This window comes from Culex pipiens, chromosome 1 (genome assembly GCF_016801865.2).
Source record: "Culex pipiens pallens isolate TS chromosome 1, TS_CPP_V2, whole genome shotgun sequence".
NCBI lineage: Eukaryota > Metazoa > Arthropoda > Insecta > Diptera > Culicidae > Culex > Culex pipiens.
Window position 1 is genome coordinate 61,936,552 of NC_068937.1, and position 19,670 is coordinate 61,956,221.

Here is a 19,670-nt window from a genome sequence, read left to right on the forward strand (position 1 = left end):
GATGGGACACACCTTCGTCACCTGATGAAAAACGTCAAGTCGGACTGATTCACCACACGCCGAAGGTACTTAAAACTCGTCGGCAGCATTTCGGCCCGGTTCTGGCCTTGTTGGTCATTGTTGGTGTTCTTTTCTTGACAACCATGACTTGCTGTCGGGACATGAACGGGTTCGTTCAAAAGCTCTGGTGAAGTTTGGTACGCTGGTCCCTGCTGGTAGTATTGTGATGAGTCAACCGGTTGTCTTGGAGAACATCGCTTTCTCAACCAGATCATTTCCCGCAGCATCCGAGAGTCCTCGAAACGGACCGCCAGATTAGCTTCCCGATAAAGTCTTGCAACCGCTGGCCCATATTTCCGGATCCCTTTCATTCCGCTTCCACACTGGCCACTAGGTTCTATGGTTCTGCCGGAAAAAGTAAACAAAATATTATAATTTCCTTTTCTAAACTGTCCAAAGTTGGTCCGGTTCGTCCTGCCAACTTTGGGAGGCAATCCGTCCACCGGTGGAGCGACTCTTCTTGCAGAACTTGCAAAAAAAAATTCGTCCACCTGTGGACCGATTATTTTGCCTACTCTTGCAGGCAATCCGTTCTTCGGGGGACGAATTCCTTTTGCAAAAGATTGTCCATACCGATTCTTTTGCCTACTCTTGCAGACAATCCGTCCACCGGAGGACGGAACATTGCTCTTAAAAACATCAACCATTGGACCGGTGGACGGAACCTTTTCCCCAATATTGTTCCACCGGTGGACGGATTCTTCTTGCAGAACTTTGTCCACCTTCACGCCAAGATTGGCGGGCAACCCGTCCACCGGTGGACGGATTCCTCTCACTAAACTTTGTCCAGTATTCCGTCCACCGGTGGACCGAACCTTTTCGCCAACGTTGTCGGGCAATCCGTCCACCGGTGGACGGATTCCTCTCGCAAAACTTTGTCCAGAATCCGTCCACCGGTGGACGGAACCTTTTCGCCAAGGTTGGCAGGCAATCCGTCCACCGGTGGACGGATTCCTCTTGCAAAACTTTGTCCAGTATTCCGTCCACCGGTGGACCGAACCTTTTCGCCAACATTGGCGGGCAATCCGTCCACCGGAGGACGGATTCCTCTTGCACAACTTTGTCCAGAATCCGTCCACCGGTGGACGGAACCTTTTCGCCAAGATTGGCAGGCAATCCGTCCACCGGTGGACGGATTCCTCTCTCTTAACTTTGTCCAGTATTCCGTTCACCGGTGGACCGAACCTTTTCGCCAACGTTGTCGGGCAATCCGTCCACCGGTGGACGGATTCCTCTCGCAAAACTTTGTCCAGAATCCGTCCACCGGTGGACGGAACCTTTTCGCCAAGATTGGCAGGCAATCCGTCCACCGATGGACGGATTCCTCACACTAAACTTTGTCCAGTATTCCGTCCACCGGTGGACCGAACCTTTTCGCCAACGTTGTCGGGCAATCCGTCCACCGATGGACGGATTCCTCTAGCTAAACTTTGTCCAGAATCCGTCCACCGGTGGACGGAACCTTTTCGCCAACGTTGGCGGGCAATCCGTCCACCGGTGGACGGAACCTTTTCGCCAACGTTGGCGGGTAATCCGTCCACCGGTGGACGGATTCTTCTTGCAGAACTTTGTCCACCTTCTCGCCAAGATTGGCAGGCAATCCGTCCACCGGTGGACGGATTCCTCTCGCAAAACTTTGTCCAGAATCCGTCCACCGGTGGACGGAACCTTTTCGCCAAGATTGGCAGGCAATCCGTCCACCGATGGACGGATTCCTCTCACTAAACTTTGTCCAGAATCCGTCCACCGGTGGACGGAACCTTTTCGCTAATGTTGGCGGGCAATCCGTCCACCGGTAGACGGAACCTTTTCAACAACATTGTCGGCCAATCCGTCCACCGGTGGACAATCCTTCCTTTTAACTTACCAGAAATCCAACCCGAAACTCCGGAGCGCAAAAAACAACTAACATGTATTTACGACGAAATGTTTCAAGCGAATTAAAAAAAATCGCTAAGTCCAAAATCACACTTTTGAGAGTTCGCTTAACTGAACTCGTTTTTTGGTGATTTTTACCATTTTTCGAGTTCGCGATTTCGCACTTTTTTGAGTTCGATTAAACGAACTCCCAAAAGTGCGATTTCTGAACTCCCAAAAGTGCGATTTTCAGTAACCGTGTGGCAAGGCCGGTCAAACTGTCAAAATCAGCTGGCGCTCGGTGTCACAACAAACGCTCCGATTGGTGGATTGAGTGTAAACAAACGCACGTGTTGGTATCTCAAATAAGGGGAAATCGCACGTGGTTTCGTGAGTGCCAGGAAAATGGCCGAATGTCAGGTCCTTTTTTTGGCAAGGATATGGCGTGGTGTTATGGCTTTTACTAATATTTCAATTATTTGCTGGCCAAATGAATCCACTGAAATATTGTTGTACCAAAAATGACCAAATCAAGTTTTGCACTGGTTTCAAGCGAAAATAAGTATATAAATTTAATTCTGAAATAAAAGTTATAGTAAGATAGTTTCAAGATGTGTGTTTGTACCTTATCTGGAATACATTTTCTACAAAGCCCTTTCGTATTGCGCGTATTGAGAAAAAATCAGTTTTGGTGATTTTCTTGTAGGGGTCTCAAAGATACGAGCGCAAGCGTTTTTCAAATTCATCGCAGCAACCGTGTTGATTTTAATTTTCCATTGCTGTCAATTTACAAAGGTTTAGAAAATTATGATCAGGAATTCCGCCGGATGCAACGGTTCCGTGGGTCGGATGGACGCACTGGAGGTGGTGATGGCTTTGTCGGGCCGAATTGTTCCTCGTTGGTGAATCGACGGCACCTGCATCCGCTATTCGAGCCCACAACCATTCGAGCTTTTCGAGCCCACAACCAGATCACGCGATGCTAGGGCTGCCGATTCAACTCCGAAGATATCTGCCCGAAGAAGCCAGGAACGCAGTGCGTTCATCCAGCCAAGGGCGAAGGTAAAAAAAACACCAAGCCCGCCGCGAAGGTCATAGAACCGCTGCATCCAGCCCAAACGACCGGCCAACCGCAGGCATTCTTTTATAATGTAACACAGTAAGGGGGTGGGGTTCGGGGGTCGAAGACTTTATTACACTCGAGAAACCGGATATGGCCACCGGGGAACATGAAAAACTTGTCCAGAAGACGAAATTGCACTACAGACATTCTATATTCAAGAAGTTCTGTACTTTGCATGACCAGTTTATACTGTACGGTTCTGGATGTGGCCACCGGAGATCTTGAAACCCGTTTTAAAGTTCAATTCTTACGGATTTTTTATTCCAAGATTGTTTTAAATAAACATTCATGGTAAAAGAAATGTTGAAATTGGCCCGTACTCTGGTTCGTGCGGTGTGATTTTTCATTACATTCGGTTTCTTAGTGAAAAATCAAGCTTTTGGAAACTAAAACTAAACTGTTCGTATCTAGGTTCGTATCCATTTTCCCCGTCGTCTTGCGCCTTTTAGTGCCAACATAACCAGGCGGCTTAACCTCAGGGCATGCCCCGATAAGCGTATGCCTGGGCAACAGGTTCGCCGACGAGGGGGGAGCTTGCCCGACAAAGCCAATAACGCCCGCAGTGCCTCCATCCGACGGTACGGTACAGCTTATCGGGAACGTCGCAGATTCCGGCACCAGTACGGATGCCATCGAGCCGGCCTAAAAGATAACAGAACCGCATATTCCGTCACCAAATATCAGACAGCTAAAACCAATAAGCAATCGACACCAGCAGCAAAGTCCCTACGATTATTTTAAGATTGACAATCAAAATGTTTTTATTTTATTTTTTGTCTAAGCCTACTCTCTTGACTTCTCCATAGGTTTTTCCATTGCGACGGTATCTTTCTGCGGCGATTAATTGAAGCGCAGGATTCTAATTTTTCTTGAAATTATTAATATGAAAAGTTTGTTGAAAATTACTTCTAGCTATATGTGATTTCAAAAACTTTCAATAACATTTGTACCAGCCTAACAAGCTGAACACAAACAAAATATATGATTAGAAAAAAAAGAAATTCAAGGGTTGATTCCAACGACGATTCAATGAAAAAAAAAAAAAAAACAAATTGTTTATCATAGGTTCAAGATGATGAGATATATATACTTAAGCTTTCCTATCCTCCTTCGCTTTCCCTAGTATTTTTTTTTTCATAACTTATTTTTATTATGTCCTTTTAGGTGCTGCGACCAGGGTCAATGGTACAAAAATAATAAAAGAAAAAAAAAACGTTACTGAAGTAGATGATCATTTTCCCGCGCCATGTGTCAACTAGTGTGCAATCACATCAATCTGTTCCTCGGGTGTCTTGCACTGCCTCAATATTCTCGGTAAACGGTCCACAGCTCGGACTCGCTGTACAACTTCCGTTCACCTTGTTGCTCCTTCGGGATTGCACCGGCGCCACTATTTTCTCGACTTCTTCCTGCGGGACGAGGATGCTTTTCTTCCGGCTCGACGGACGGCACCACTCCAGGTAGCGGAGGAACGCGGTTCCAGCCGGAGTCTGTTTGTCCTTCTACCATGTTGGCGGCTTCGGCTTGGACGCCTTTTTCGCTAGTAATAGTAGCGATTGTTTTAGAATGTGTTTTGCCTTCCTCACCTCACTGAGGAAAGGCTATAAAATCACTCGGAAATTAAACTTCTTAATTTGACGTCCTAGACCCACCTTCATGTATACCTATCGACTCAGAATCAAATTCTTAGCAAATGTCTGTGTGTGTGGTGGGATGTTGATCAAAAAATTGTCACTCGATTATCTTGACATTGGCTGAACCGATTTTGTCCGTTTTGGCGTCATTCGGTCTGTCTTGGGGTCCCATAAGTCGCTATTAAAAATTATGCAGTTTAGTAAAGTACTTCAAAAGTTATGCTAAAAAAACGATTTTAACAAAAGTCCGGAAGATTGTAAAAAGGGTGGGTTTTGTAAGAAAACCCGTCATGCTATACATTTTCAGAAAGGTATTTAAAAGGCCTTTCCAACGCGTCCAAGACATTGAAGATCTGACAAATCTATCAAAAGTTATAAGCGCTTAAGTGTTATTTATACGCTTTTGGAGGCCGGATCTCAGATATGTTGATGAAAAAGCTGTCCGGATCTCTCATGCGACCTATCGTTGGATAGGTATTCAAAAGAGCTTTCCAACGCGTCCAAAACATTGAAGATCTGACAATCCTATCAAAAGTTACAAGCACTTAAGTATTATTTACGCACTTTTTGCATTTTGGATAGCACCCTTTAAATGTGAGGAAGGCGCCAACCACCTAAGGGTGGATTAAGTAACGTTTTTTTGTAAGGATCTCTAAAACTCTGCATTAGCCCGGGCCAAATAAAAAAAAATGCTAAGATCAAAAAGTTTAGGAGATTGCCAGAATCTGCAGCGGTTGTCCCCTTGAGCTGTGATATTAGAATAAGTACCGTCCCCTTCTCTAACTATCCCACATCTATTTGCTTTTTCGAAGGTTATTTTTGCATTTTTTTTCCTTCTCTGTCCAATTCGTAAGAGTAAACTCTCTCCCCATTTAGAACAAATCAGCTGTTGAAAGGTAGTCCATATCTCAGCACCAAATAAATGAAATGAAAGAGTACTAAAAATAGAGCCTCCAGCCCAAATTTCACCCAATTTGGTTGAAAACTGGCTTGTCGGTACCAGGAACAATTTAAATGGGATTTAATCCGTAAGGTGTTATCCATAAAGTAAGTACGCTTTTAGGGGGAAGGGGAGTTGGGGGGTGGCGAGACTGTGACGTCACGCTAGGTTGTTTTTTATGATTGCATAGTATTAATTTTTTTTCATAAATTATTTTTATTGTGCCCTTTTTGATACTGGGACCTGGTTAGGACCGAGTCGGCATTTGTAATTACATTTTTCTTAAAGCTAAGAGTAATTACAGAGGTGTGGGATTGTGTAGGGATCTTGGTTGGCTCTGCTAGCCTTTGCTTTTGTCCTCAGCCGCAACGCGGTGTCCAGCTGCTGGGGCGGTCTTGCTTTGCTTCCGAAGTCCTGATAACCCTGCCCACAGTCGCATAAGTTCGTATCACTCATGTTGATACGGTAAAGATGACTCTTGGAAGAGTAATGGTTTGACATAAGGCGGGACATCGTTCTGATGAATCCACGCGTCAAGTCCATTCCCTTGAACCAGGCTTTTCTTTGCAACTTTAGGTCGTATGGAATACATCCAACGTCCCTTGGTGTCGCCGACGCATTGTGTTTGCCAATCCAGAAGCGCACGCTGCCTCGGAAAACCGTAGCATTCTTGTAGGCTAATTGGCCTTTCAAAAATGTCTCCACTCTCAGCACCCTTCTTGGCGAGCAAGTCCGCTTTTTCATTACCCGGAATCGAGCAATGAGCGCGGACCCATACCACCGTGATGCTGAAGGACTGAGCCGCCAGGTTGTTTAAAGTCTTGCGTATTTCCGTGAGGAAAAACGCAGACTCCCTGGTCGGCTTCAGAGACCGGATAGCCTCAACAGAGCTAAAGCTATCGGTGAAGATGAAGTAGTGGTCAGGTGGCATGGTCTCGATGATTCGCAGTGCGCAGTAAACCGCGGCTAACTCTGCGACGTAAACCGAACTCGGGTCCTTCAGCTTAAAGAACAGCTGATAAGATTCATGATAAACACCGAAGCCCGCACAGCCGTCGAGCTTGGAGCCATCGGTGAAGAATCTGTTGTTTGGAGGAACATGGTTGTACTTTGATGCGAAGATCGACGGTACAACTCCCCGCAGAAGAAGGTTTGGGATACCGCGAGTATCGGCTTTCATGGACGTGTCGAAGCCAATCAGGGTGCTGCTGGTTAACGGAGGCGTGAGATGTACCGTTGTGCTCGGGCTCCTCTCCCACGATGACATAAAGTCATAATATAGAAGCATGCGCCGAGACTCAACGTGAAAGTTCAGCAACGTTTCAAAATTATCAATTACCAGTTTATTCCTGTAATCACACCGGATCAGGAACCGGTAAGATAGTTCGTAGTAACGAGTTCGCAGAGGCAATACTCCCGCCGAGACCTCGAGGTCATGTTGTGAGTTGAGTGCAAGCATCCCAAGACAATGCGAAGACTTCGGTACTGTATCCGCTGGAGAACCAACAAGCGTGATTTCGCAGCTGTTTGGAAGCAGAAATTGCCATATTCCAGCAAGGAGAGTATCGTTGTCTTGTACAGTCGAAGCAGGTCCGAAGGATGAGCACCCCACCGGTTGCCAGAGACGCTGCGCAGAAAATTAGTTCTTTGCAGGCACTTTTGCTTCAGGTAGTTGATGTGCTTCCCCCATGTTCCCTTTTGATCGAAGATGGTACCCATGTACATGAAGTGGTCCGACTGCTCGAGAGTCTTTCCCGAGAGAGAAAGATTGAGCTGCGGCGGTTCATGCTTCCCCGTAAAAACGGCCAGTTCCGTCTTCTCCGGAGAGAATTCAATACCCTTTCCAACTGCCCAATGGGCCAAGTTGTTCAGGGTATCTTGCAAGGGTTCTAGCAGATAGACTTCTTTCTTGGCAGCGATTGAAACCACTGCGTCATCTGCGTACTGTATAAGGGTGCAGTCTCCGGAAGTTGCACATCGTCGGATTGAGACCGCTCCGCCGCAGCTTTACTCCCAACACTCAGTCGTCCAGGCCCTGCGTTCGGAATCCGGGAAGGGGTCTTCCAAGTCCGATCTACAGGCGAGTACCATTTCACATCAGCCCGTCCATGTCCTGAAAATCTTCCGGATTTCAGCCCCGTGCCTAGCCTGAGTTTACCAGTCGACATCACCAGCTTCAGCCCTGCAACATGTGTCTGTACGCTGCCAACACCGGGACGCCTGTCACACAGCAACATGGAAGCCCCTGACCGATCCGACGCAGTCGCGCTCCCAGCCAGCGGCCAGCTCAGTCGTCCCGGCCCTGTGTTCGGAATACGGGAGGGGGTCTTCCAATCCCACACCCCAGGCCAGTATTCAATCACTACATCTGTAACATCTACTCGCACTGAAAATTCTTCGGCTTGCAGCTACCGGTCAGCTCCTAGCCGTAGAGCTCGTCGCCCAGGTCGCACCAGACTTGTTCCGGAGCACCTAAACATCTATTATGAAAACGCAGGAGGGCTAAATACCTACGTCAACGACTACCTGCTGGCCTGCGCAGACACCCTCTACGACGTAATCGTCATCACGGAAACCTGGCTAGATGATCGAACACTGTCGAGTCAAGTTTTTGGTCCGGGATACGAAGTCTTTCGTTGCGACCGGTCTCCCCGCACCAGCAGCAAGTCAGCAGGAGGAGGAGTAGCAATTGCAGTGGCGCGCCGTCTCAGAATTGAAGTCGTTCACATTACGAATCAGAACTGGTGCTGTGTGGAGCAGGTGTGGCTAGCACTGAACTTCGGCGATCACAAGCTGTACGTCTGCGCGGTCTACTTGCCACCTGATCGGTACCGTGACACTGTCTTATTTCAAGCGCATGTTGACTCTGTCAACACCGTCACTTCTGATGCTCGACCCGTAGATGACATCCTGGTAATCGGCGACATGAACTTTGACAAGCTTCGGTGGCTGCACTCTCACGATGGATTCCTGTATCCTGATCCACGCCTCCAGGCTAAGTCCGTTAACATCACCGATCTGTTGGACGTCTACAGTACCGCCACGCTGGAGCAGATAAATAGCTTCCCAAACGAGAACAACAATACGCTTGACCTCTGCTTCGTCAGCCGGCAGGACGTTGCGCCTCCAATATATGTCGCCCCAGCTCCTCTAGTTAAGACCGTTCCCCATCACCAGCCCCTGATCTTGTCCCTTGACGTACTCCGCTATCCCGCACGCACTGTGACATTCGAACCGATCCGGTACGATTACCGCAAGGCTGACATTAACGGAATCGCTGAGATATTAACGAGCATTGACTGGACTAATACGCTAGACCCAGACGATGTTAATGTGGCGGTGCAGACCTTTTCTAACATTCTCTCGTACGCAATTGACCGTCACGTACCCAAAAAAGCAATCCTGCCCCCCGATCGCATCCCGTGGCAGACCAACGAGTTGAAGAAGCTGAAATCCAAAAAACGAGCCGCTCTCAAAAAGTTTTCCCGAAGGCGCACACTACCACTCAGAGACCACTACCTTCGACTGAACCAACGGTACAAGACTTTGAACAATCACTGTTACAACCGCTATCGATACCGGATCCAACAAAAACTGAAATCTAATCCGAAGGCCTTCTGGAAACACTTCAATGACCAGAGGAAAGAAAGTGGTTTGCCTTCCTCTATATTCCTTGACAACGAGACCGCTTCAAATCCCGATACCATCTGTCAACTGTTTGCAGAGAAATTTTCCAGAATGTTCATCAATGAAACCCTTTCACCGCACGAGGTCGCAGCCGCCACTGAAAATGTGCCACCCTGCGGCAACGTTCTGGACCGACTCGTACTCGACGACCAACGAATCATGAACGCAGCTGCCAAATTGAAATCATTTTCATGTTTCCAGTCTATAAAAAGGGAAACAAACGTGACATGGACAACTACCGGGGGATCTCGGCGCTTTGCGCTGTCTCCAAACTGTTCGAGCTCGCTGTGCTCGACCTGGTGTTTTTTCACTGCAAGCAACAGATCTGCGCTGAGCAACATGGCTTCATGCCGGGACGTTCGACTACATCGAACTTGCTGACCTTCACCACCTACCTGACCAAGGGGCTAGCTAGTCGAAGCCAAACCGACGTAATCTATACTGATCTCTCCGCAGCCTTCGACAGGCTCAACCATGACATCGCGATCGCTAAGCTCGAAAAACTAGGGTTTAGTGGCAGTTTGCTCGGTTGGTTTCAGTCCTATCTTTCCAGACGAACAATCAGTGTGAAGATCGGTGAATGCGTCTCGCTGCTATTCCTCGCCTACTCCGGTGTAGCGCAAGGAAGTCACTTGGGGCCTCTTATATTCTTGCTCTACTTTAACGACAGCAATTTTGTACTGGATGGACCAAGACTCGCTTATGCCGACGACTTGAAGATCTTCCGGTACGTGAACTCAACGGATGACGCTGAACTACTTCAACAGCAGCTGGATCAATTCGCCGACTGGTGTGCCACAAACCGCATGACCTTAAATCCTCAGAAGTGTTCCGTTATATCGTTCACCAGGAAGCTCAGGCCGATCACGCACAACTACACGCTCCTCGGAACAACCGTCCCGCGGGTCGAATGCATAAACGATCTCGGAGTGCTGCTAGACGCGAAGCTCACGTACAAGAATCACGTCGCATACATCGTTGCAAAAGCCTCAAGACTGCTTGGTTTCATATTTCGTGCGACCAAAAAGTTTACCGACGTCTACTGCCTGAAGTCATTGTACTGCGGCCTTGTTCGGTCAACCCTGGAATACAGTTCCGTGGTGTGGAATCCCTGGTACCAGAATAGCTCGGAGAGGATCGAGAGCGTGCAGCGACGATTCGCACTCCGCTTGCTTCCATGGAGTGACCCCCACCGTCTCCCAAGCTACGAAAGCAGATGTCAGCTAATCCATCTGGACTCTTTGGCTGTTCGTCGCAACGCCGCACGTGTAACCGCTGTTGCCGACCTGCTCACATCAAGGATTGATTGCCCCTCCCTACTCGGTGAGCTGAATCTGCAAGCTAGATCTCGTGTGCTGCGCGGAGGTGCCTTCTTCCGAATCCCACTAGAAGCTGCCAACTACAGTGCACATGGCTCCATCATCGGACTTCAACGGACCTTCAATCGAGTAGCCTCAATTTTCGATTTTAATGTGTCACGTGATGTTTTGAAAAAGCAATTTTTAGAGTTTTTTAGATGTAATTAAAGTATTATTGTGTAACATAGTCACAGTATCATTGGGGCCGTTGGTGGCCTGTTGATACTTAATAAACAAACAAACAAACAACACCTCGATGGAGACTGAATCGAATGCACCCTTGATGCCTAGAAAGACGAAAGCCATTTGCTGTTTTTTACCACGGGCTATGTCGATCCCTGTGGCCAGCAAGGCTAGACAGTCGCTTGTTCCCTTGCCTCTCCGGAAGCCATACTGCGTGTCTGATAGCAAGTGCTCTCGTTCCAGTTATGGTTCGAGGCGGTCGAGGATCATCTTCTCCAGCAACTTGCGTAGACACGACAGCAAGCTGATTGGACGATACGAGTTGTGGTCGGACGCCGGCTTACCGGGCTATTGAATGGCAACCACCCGGACCTGTCGCCATTCGTGTGGAATTATGTTCTGCTCCACTAACGTGTTGAACAGATTCAACAGACGCTGCTTGGCGACGTCCGGAAGATTCTTCAGCAAGCTGAACTTGATCTTGTCCGGACCAGGAGCAGTGTTGTTGCCCGTCAATAGTGCTATGGAGAGCTCTACCATCGAGAAGGGAGGATTTGAATCGCTCCCATCAACAACGTCGAATGATGGTTGTGTCGGCATCGAGTCCGAGTTTTTTTATCACATATGTAACTTTTAGAGGCATTTTCGCCACTAATGCGATTATAACAAACATTAGTGGTGTGCAGGACAGATCTTTGCGCAGCTTTTGGTATATATAACATTGGTTTTGTGAGCTTCCTGAGCCAGTTTTACTCCAAACTGATACTCAAACTCATACTGATAACACTACAACAGTCCAACACCAATCAACCGGCACATGACATCGGAGAGAAAGCAACGATGAATGAATGAAGAAGAGCTGCGAGAGAAACAAGAGAGCTAAAGGAGGAGAGTGTTCCGAATGATAAACATTACGCATAAGCATCAGTCTTATGTGTCAGTCGTCCACGGATGGTTCAGCAAAACAGCAGCAAATTTGGAATCAACGCACAAGAGAACCCACGGTGTTTTCTCCTGCCACGTAATTTTCTGTAACATACTTACTAATCGACGATAGTGACTGAATTGAGATGTTGTCTGTAACCTGCATAGCACCGGTAAACATTGCGGTGATAAAGTATTGTGAGTATAGTTGGGAAATTGATACATTTTGAAGATGGGCTAACAAAACTTTCTCTTTTCTCTTGCTTGAAACTAAGGGGGCAAACGTGATGAGGATCTGATTTTACCACTGAACGACTCCGTCAGTGCCACGCTCTCAACTGATCATGTAAGGAAGAATTCTGAAAGAAGCTTGAAAATTTGAGGGAATATGAATTTATGTAAATGTATTCTTTTCTAGTTGTGCACAAAAACGACCATCACCACCAGTGAAAGCCTGACCGAGAACAAGATTGTGCTGAACGGGAAGGAGGAATCGTTCGAGAATCCACGGTTGATCCGGTGCTTGGAAGAAGGTAATCGGGGAAACCTGGGCATAAACGGTCGGTTGTTTTTAGGTATTAATTTCTGATAAATTTTGAGTTGAAGTTTGGCTCATACGCTTGATCGCGTAGTCTAAAGGTCAAAGATTCGAAACTCGAGGTCGTAGGTTTTAAAAGACCTTTCAAACGGTCAAAGCAAAACGATGGATCGACAACAAATTTCCCTCGTTTTCCAAGAATTTGTGTGACGTGTCAAAAGATTGGCATTTGTTTGAAAACGCTATACTACGTATATAATTGGGTTGGCATAGGTAGTTGTCTTGATTATTATGAGAGTATGATAGAGAAGGCGAAATAGTTTTTTTTTGTGTTTAAAAGCCGATCGTGAAATGAAGATGTACCCGTTGAAAACATCAAAATCGTTCACCAAACTTTTTTTTTTGAAATTTTCTGCAAAGTCGTTGTCCGACTCCGAAAGAGTCATAAACTCTTGCGTTTCCGTTGCTTTTCTCACGAGCCATTTTGAAAGCGTTGTTCGTTTGTAGCTATCTGATCCCCCCTTTAACGATTCAGATCAGGTACTTGGGGTCTCCACAGGAGTGATTACCTTCTTAACCTTTGCCCTTTTTTTTTTGCTTAACCAGCTGTTGACTCGATCTTTCTCAGTTTTGAACCTTCTCACGAATTTTTTATCAATTGTTATCGTCAGCGCCACTCTTTTCTATTTCATTCGATTTCAGTGCGCAAAAAGGCCGACGCCGCCAACAAGTGCCGGAAGGACATTCTAAAGTGGAACATCAAAGTCACCACGGAGAACAACTTCCCGACGGCCGCCGGGCTGGCCTCGAGCGCATCCGGGTATGCTTGCTTCGGTAAGTTCGTCAAACAGTGAACTCCAGATCAGAATTAATCGATAGTTCAATTCCAGTGTACACTCTGGCCTGCTTGTACGGCATCGAGGACCAGGAGATTTCGTCAATCGCGCGCCAGGGCAGCGGCTCGGCCTGTCGCAGTCTGTACTCGGGCTTTGTGCAGTGGCGCAAGGGAGAGTTGCCGGACGGGAGCGATTCGATTGCGGTTCAGCTAACGCCGGCCGACTTTTGGCCCGAGATGCGCATCATCGTTCTGGTTGTGAACGACATGCGCAAAAAGACCAGCTCTACGGGTGGAATGTCGACCAGTGTGAAAACCTCCAAACTGCTGAAGCATCGTGCGGAGAGGTGCGTTCCCGAGCACACAGCCCAGCTGGTTGAGGCGCTCAAGGGGAAGGATTTTGAAATATTTGGCAAAATCACGATGCAGGACAGTAACCAGTTTCACGCCGTCTGCTTGGATACGTTCCCGCCGTGCGTTTACATGAACGACACTTCGCACGCGATTGTAACTCTGGTGCACCGGTTCAACGATTTGAAGAAAGACATCAGAGTGGCGTACACGTTTGACGCTGGTCCCAACGCGTGCCTTTATCTGCTGGAAAAAGACGTGCCGGAAGTGTTGGCCACTGTGAACAAAGTGTTCCCCAACGATGCGTTGGGAAGTCCAGAGTACATCAAGGGAATTCCAGTTGAAGTTTCGCAATTGCCAGCGGCTGATGAGCAGTTTTGTGCGAATGGACAAAATCAGTTGAAATACATCATAAACACGAGGGTTGGCGAAGGACCAAAACGATTAGCCTAATACACAAATAAACTACTTTTGTTTTCTCCCAAAATTCTCGGTGTTGGAGCAATGGCTTTCTTTCGAATGATTTGTCTTAAAAAATAAATGTTGTTTACCTTTCCATATTACTGAACTCTGTTTTATTTAGTGAAGTTTAATTCAGGAATCCGGACTTAGTTTGCGGCAACCTCTGCAAAAAAAAAACAGGGAAAAGAGCAAAATTAGGAAACGAATTCTCACAAGTTTAAGTATGCACTGTTCAAACAGGATATTTGTACATGTTTTAATTACTACTGGAAAAAACTGTTCATGTTAGTGTTTTGCACACATTTTGGTAACAATTTTGATGGTTATTTTATTATTCGAGGAACATGGCCGAAATATGTTTGCGGAAAACAGCAGCATCAAATCGGGCGCGTGCACACAAACAGAGAAGCACACCCGGAACTTACAATTCCCCATAAAAACTGCAAACCAACTAAACCTTCCAACAACACATTAAAGAAAAGATTTACTTTTCATCTGTAGGAAAATGAAATTAAGTTACTAAATAGTTTGCAACGACTCTGAAAACCTAGAAAAATAAACCCGGCCCGTCATTCGTCCTTCAACTTACTTTCTGGCTTGCCGTTGGCCCATTTGGTAAACTTGATGGAAGTGACATCACGGCGGGCGGCCTGATCCCGGAGCTCGGACTTGAGCGCCCGGCGCAGCAGATTAGCGGCAATGTTGGAGTAATTGATGTAGCTGGAATCAAAGCGGACAAAAAATCGATTAATGGCCGCCGGAACGTAACCGACCGACGAGAGGGGTTACGTAAGGAGAAAGAAAAACAACGTCGCAAAGGCTCAATACTCACTTCAATCCAGCAGCTCTCCAGGCAGTCATTTTGGGATGCTTTTGTCGCGGATCGACTAGAGGAAAGGCTGGAACGGAATACAGCAATTTTAGTTATTTGAAATAAGTATTGAATCTAGAGAAATTGATTTTACTCACCAAAAATCTAAATGTCTGCGGCTTTCGAGAACGCACCAAATGAATGACGGATTTAGAACGTTTGACAGATGACGTTTTGCGAAATGAATAGAGCTGGGTGGTATTTTACTTCGGACGAGGGGTGATTCAATGATGAGTAATGGCCTATCTACAATCACTCCCGCATAATCAAATACCAAAGGTGAAACTGTCGAAATCATAAGAAAATTATTTCTGGTATGGTTACCATTTGTGATATTGTTGATATAATGTCACGATCATATAACAAAATTAAAATGGTACTATTTCCCGAATTGTAACACTTATCTTGACATATTCGAATGGTTGATTTTTTTTCCTACAATTTAATGAACGGTATCTATTCGTCATACGATTAGGATGGTTCGAAACAGCTATTGTTAGAACATAATAGTACTGTAGCCGGTATGATAAAAGTTATGATACTCGGTATGATTTAGTCAAAGAAACCTAAGCGGAAAATTTCCTAAATTTCCTAAGTCCTAATAATTGAAACAATTGCACAACAATTAATGGTACGATATAATTATTCCTACATATGTTTGGTATTATTTCAAACAGTTTTTGTATGATTGAGCCAAAAATGAATTTTAGCGAAAATTTTCTTAAGTCCCGATGATTCAAACAATTGTTCAACAATTCATGGAGAAATATAACTTTTCGCCATATGGTAAGGATTTTTCGGAACAGCTATTGTTAAAACATAAGGGTACCATAGCCGACGTAGTATTTCCAACTTGAAGCTCAGCGAAAAACTCTTAAGTCCCAATAATCCAAACAATTGTACAACAATTCATGGAACGATATAACTGTTCGCCAAACGCTTAGGATTATTTGAAACAGGTATTGTATGATTGAGCCAATTGAACTACAGCAAAAAAAAAATCCTAAGTCCGAATAATTCAAATAATACTTTAACAATTCATGGAACGATATACCTGAATTCAGCGAAAATTTTCCTAAGTCCCAACAATTCAAACCATTGTTCAACAAGTCATGGAACGATATACCTGAATTCAGCGAAAATTTTCCTAAGTCCCAACAATTCAAACCATTGTTCAACAATTCATGGAACGATATACCTGAATTCAGCGAAAATTTTCCTAAGTCCCAACAATTCAAACCATTGTTCAACAATTCATGGAACGATATACCTGAATTCAGCGAAAATTTTCCTAAGTCCCAACAATTCAAACCATTGTTCAACAATTCATGGAACGATATACCTGTTTGCCATATAGTTTGTATGTAAAGCTAATTTATTTTCGTGATAATTTTTATAAGTCCAAATAATTTAATCAATTGATTGACCATTATCAGAACGATAACTGTTCGCCATGTGATTGGTCTATAATTTATTTGTATGGTTCTACCATACATGTTACGATATATTTATGATAAATTTTGAGGCCACATTTCATAATAAAATGCATTTTAAACCGCCAAACGTAATGTAACTGAGATAGCTCAATTAGATAAGGCGGAAGCACCACGGAAGAATCAACAGGAGACATCATCATCAAGCGGTAACAAATCCCGGACATTACAAAAAAAAAACGCTCACCATTAATAATCATATACATACCATTCCCGTTAAATCCATAGTTCCCAGAACATTTGTAAAGTTTATTTTTTGGCTCCTCCCTTTTCAAATGGTGTCGGTAAGTGTCGGTAAAGCAGTTCACCATTTAAAATCATATTTTATTAATTTGTGGTACGGTTCACATAAAATAAGAATTGAACAGTTTGGGGTAGGGTATGACTATGATCCACGAAAAAAATCCCTTGTAAAAATGTATTGTAACATTACCTAACGACCTATTTAATAAATTGTAGGATTGTTTGGGGAATGGAAAATGTACGGTTGCACCCTATTTGGTGTATTATTAAGATCATTTAGGAAAAATCATTCGACAAATGGTGACTGTATGGTTGTTGACTATGCGGGCTTAGCTTAGAAAATTTCACTTAGCTTAGGAATTTGAATCAATGGAAATGAAGCTGCATGCTGGCTAAATCGATCTGGCAATTTTGAAAAATTAACCTCGTGGTCCTTCTTGACAGAAAAGCTCCTACTTGACAGCTCGTTCCAAGGGGACCATAGTTGATCCATCGAAAAAAATGTTGTCTTGTCAAAAAAAAATTTGCATTAAAATGAAAAAAAGGGATTAGAAATGGTTTTTAATCGTGTTTTTTACCGTTATACATGAAAATTGACATATGGCTTTAGTACCCAATTGGGCCAATGTGAGTTTGAAAACAAAGAGTTTATCCTGCTCACGTCAGTAAATGTTTACATTAGGAGTGATGATTGAGTGATGATTGATACTTCGAGTTATTTTCCCTCCCGTGCTGCAAGTTTACGCATGGAATTATTATGGTTTCGGAAATAAATCGAATTTTCGCGGCGACTTATCTGACACTACGCTCCGCAAACTGATCAACTCTAATTTTGAGTGCAACGAGATGTTGTGTTGAACGCGAGGTTAAACGTCACTGAAAAACATTTTGTCGCTCTGGCACCAAACCGAAACGAGCGATTTCCACTCTCGCCGCACTTTTTCTCTCCGCATTTTTTTGTCTAACTAAATAGTATCAGTGCTTGCGTGTTGTTGTCGTAGGTTTTGGATGATGATGTTGGCCATTTATGCAAGTAAAAAAAGTACATATTTCCTTTCGTTTTTAATTAAATCAGCTAAAATCCATCGACATAAGTTTTAGCCAATCAAAACAAGATGGAGGAATCACAACAAACTTGGCCTACACACTTATCGAGTAATACCGAATTAGGCTAGACAGAAAAAGGCGGAGAGAAAAAGCGCGGTGAGAGTGGAAATCGCTCAGTTCGATTTAGTGCCAGAGCGACAATACCACAGACAAACAGACGGGACACTCGAGTGCGGAACCATCGTCCTTCAATAACCGAGCCAAAAACGGTTATTTCAAATGCATTTTAGCTTCGGCATCCACTCACCCGGTGCTGATGGCGCTGCTGTCGTGACAGCTCGTCCGTCTTTCCTCAGTGTGTGTGATGTGTTTTTGTTGTTGTAAATTTGAGCGTGAGCACGTGGCAGCAAATGAAGTCAAAACAGATATGATGGAATTCAGTAATTTTAACGGTGGCCCACAATCTTTGCTTTGCGGGACAAGATTGGGGCAGTCTCGGTCAGGGTCAGATGAGCGGCTGACTAGTGAGGACATACCTTTTTCCACTTTTGCCCAACTATTAACCCGGTAGGCCTACCGATGTCGAGGCTGCTGTTGAGGCGCCCGCTACTGCGGAGGAAGACGGATCCTGTGGTGGAGTCATCTCCTTCGGAGCAACCTGCTTATCCTTCGTGGACTGCTGCTCAGATTGCTGCTGCTGGTCGTCTGGCCTCGTTTGGCCTTTTGGCGATGTTGCGACCACAATCTTCTTTCACACACTCAGCCAAAATATCTATTAAAATTCATATGGCGTACCTTATAAACTGTGAAAAGTTAATCGTTTTTGAATTCCATAAGTTTAAATTATGACTTTTCTAAATCTTATTCAATTTATATGGTAGGCTTATGGCATTCATTAAAATTATTTATGTGAAAATATCATATGGCCAACCTTATGAACCAGAAATTAGTATGGCGGACAATATTAATCAAGTGGAGGAGCGGCCTTCAGCAGATTTCAGGTTTTTAACTAAATTTTGAGTTTTTACGTTTTGTTTTGCTATTAATTTGCTTTGATTTGCTTAACAGGTTAAGTAAATGTTTTCCTTGCTGCAGAGACCAGACGTACCTGGACAAAGGCAACGACTTCCAGGAATCGACGCCAATCGAACAACATGGGCTAAGCAGGGACAATTCGATCGAAGGCTCGCATCGGTTGTTGTTTATGCTGCAGAAAATTATCAGCACCGTGCTGGTCATCGAGGAGTGGTCCTCGTCGTTCAGTCTTCAGGCAAGGATGTTCGTGCTGAGCACTGCTGAGTCGGTTCGCGTTGAGAAAGGTTAATGGGTGAGTTGTTTTGAGATACTTTTTAATATAAAATATGTAAGCAACTTCCTCTTCCAGCATCATCCGTACGGACGCTCTGGGTTGCGATATTGACATTGACGACATCGACGTGGTCATCTCGTCAACATGCCGCGCCACATCAACACGTAAATTGGCCGGACCGGGCGAACAAGTTGTGCCGGAAATCGGGTACCTTAATCACGATGCTGATCGACTAGGAGCAAAAGAAGTTCCAGTTGATCCTGGCCGAGGCTGGCAGGCAGCCGCTGGAGCCGATCGAAATCCATTCGAACGCCTAAGAGGAATACGCCGTGCTGTACTCGGCGGTGCTGAATGACCTGTGTGAAGCCCTGGATCAGCAAAAGCAAACGATCAAGAAGATTCACAGCGGAATGTCGAACACTAGCATGACCAAGGTGAACTTGTTCAGAAAGCTGAAGGATCGCGTTGACATTAATTGACCCTTCCAGTGAAATCATCAAAATGCTACTTTTTCTGCCAATGACTTATTAAATAATGTAACTTTTGTGAAATAAACTAATATATTTATGTTCAATCATTAATTAAGTTTTAATTTAAACAACAACACAAATATCACATTTATAAGATAACTATATAAAAAACCAAACACTGTGTGTTTATCATATTTTATGTTTATAAGTTTTTCTTATGAAAGCAAAAATCGCTCATACATAAAATTTATAAGATTTGCTTATGGAAAATAATTCAATTTTTGA

At 44.8% G+C, this 19,670-nt stretch overlaps 3 protein-coding genes across 4 annotated transcripts; 2 read left to right on the forward strand and 1 right to left on the reverse strand.

Moving 5' to 3' along the window:
- Window positions 1-7,849: 7,849 nt before the first annotated feature.
- LOC120419881 (uncharacterized) lies at window positions 7,850-11,694 on the forward strand. The gene is made up of 3 exons (XM_039582745.1): window positions 7,850-9,439; window positions 9,514-10,749; window positions 11,638-11,694. The coding sequence occupies exons 1-3, from the start codon at window positions 7,850-7,852 to the stop codon at window positions 11,692-11,694; spliced, it is 2,883 nt and encodes a 960-aa protein (XP_039438679.1).
- Window positions 11,695-11,767: 73 nt separating this feature from the next.
- LOC120419900 (diphosphomevalonate decarboxylase-like) lies at window positions 11,768-14,053 on the forward strand. The gene is made up of 5 exons (XM_039582768.2): window positions 11,768-11,964; window positions 12,042-12,112; window positions 12,185-12,299; window positions 13,007-13,138; window positions 13,195-14,053. The coding sequence occupies exons 1-5, from the start codon at window positions 11,913-11,915 to the stop codon at window positions 13,941-13,943; spliced, it is 1,119 nt and encodes a 372-aa protein (XP_039438702.1). The 5' UTR covers window positions 11,768-11,912; the 3' UTR covers window positions 13,944-14,053.
- LOC120419901 (protein stunted-like) lies at window positions 14,032-15,014 on the reverse strand. 2 transcript variants are annotated; one of them, XR_005605791.2, is made up of 5 exons: window positions 14,922-15,013; window positions 14,785-14,851; window positions 14,542-14,672; window positions 14,378-14,447; window positions 14,032-14,115 (listed from the first exon to the last, which is right to left on the reverse strand). XR_005605791.2 is itself a non-coding variant. In XM_039582769.2 (4 exons), the coding sequence occupies exons 2-4, from the start codon at window positions 14,811-14,813 to the stop codon at window positions 14,099-14,101; spliced, it is 177 nt and encodes a 58-aa protein (XP_039438703.1). In that variant the 5' UTR covers window positions 14,814-14,851; window positions 14,922-15,014; the 3' UTR covers window positions 14,032-14,098. The 2 variants fall into 2 exon arrangements, 1 of the variants encoding a protein (XP_039438703.1); XM_039582769.2 differs by lacking the exon at window positions 14,378-14,447 and having other exon boundaries at window positions 14,922-15,014.
- Window positions 15,015-19,670: the final 4,656 nt, after the last annotated feature.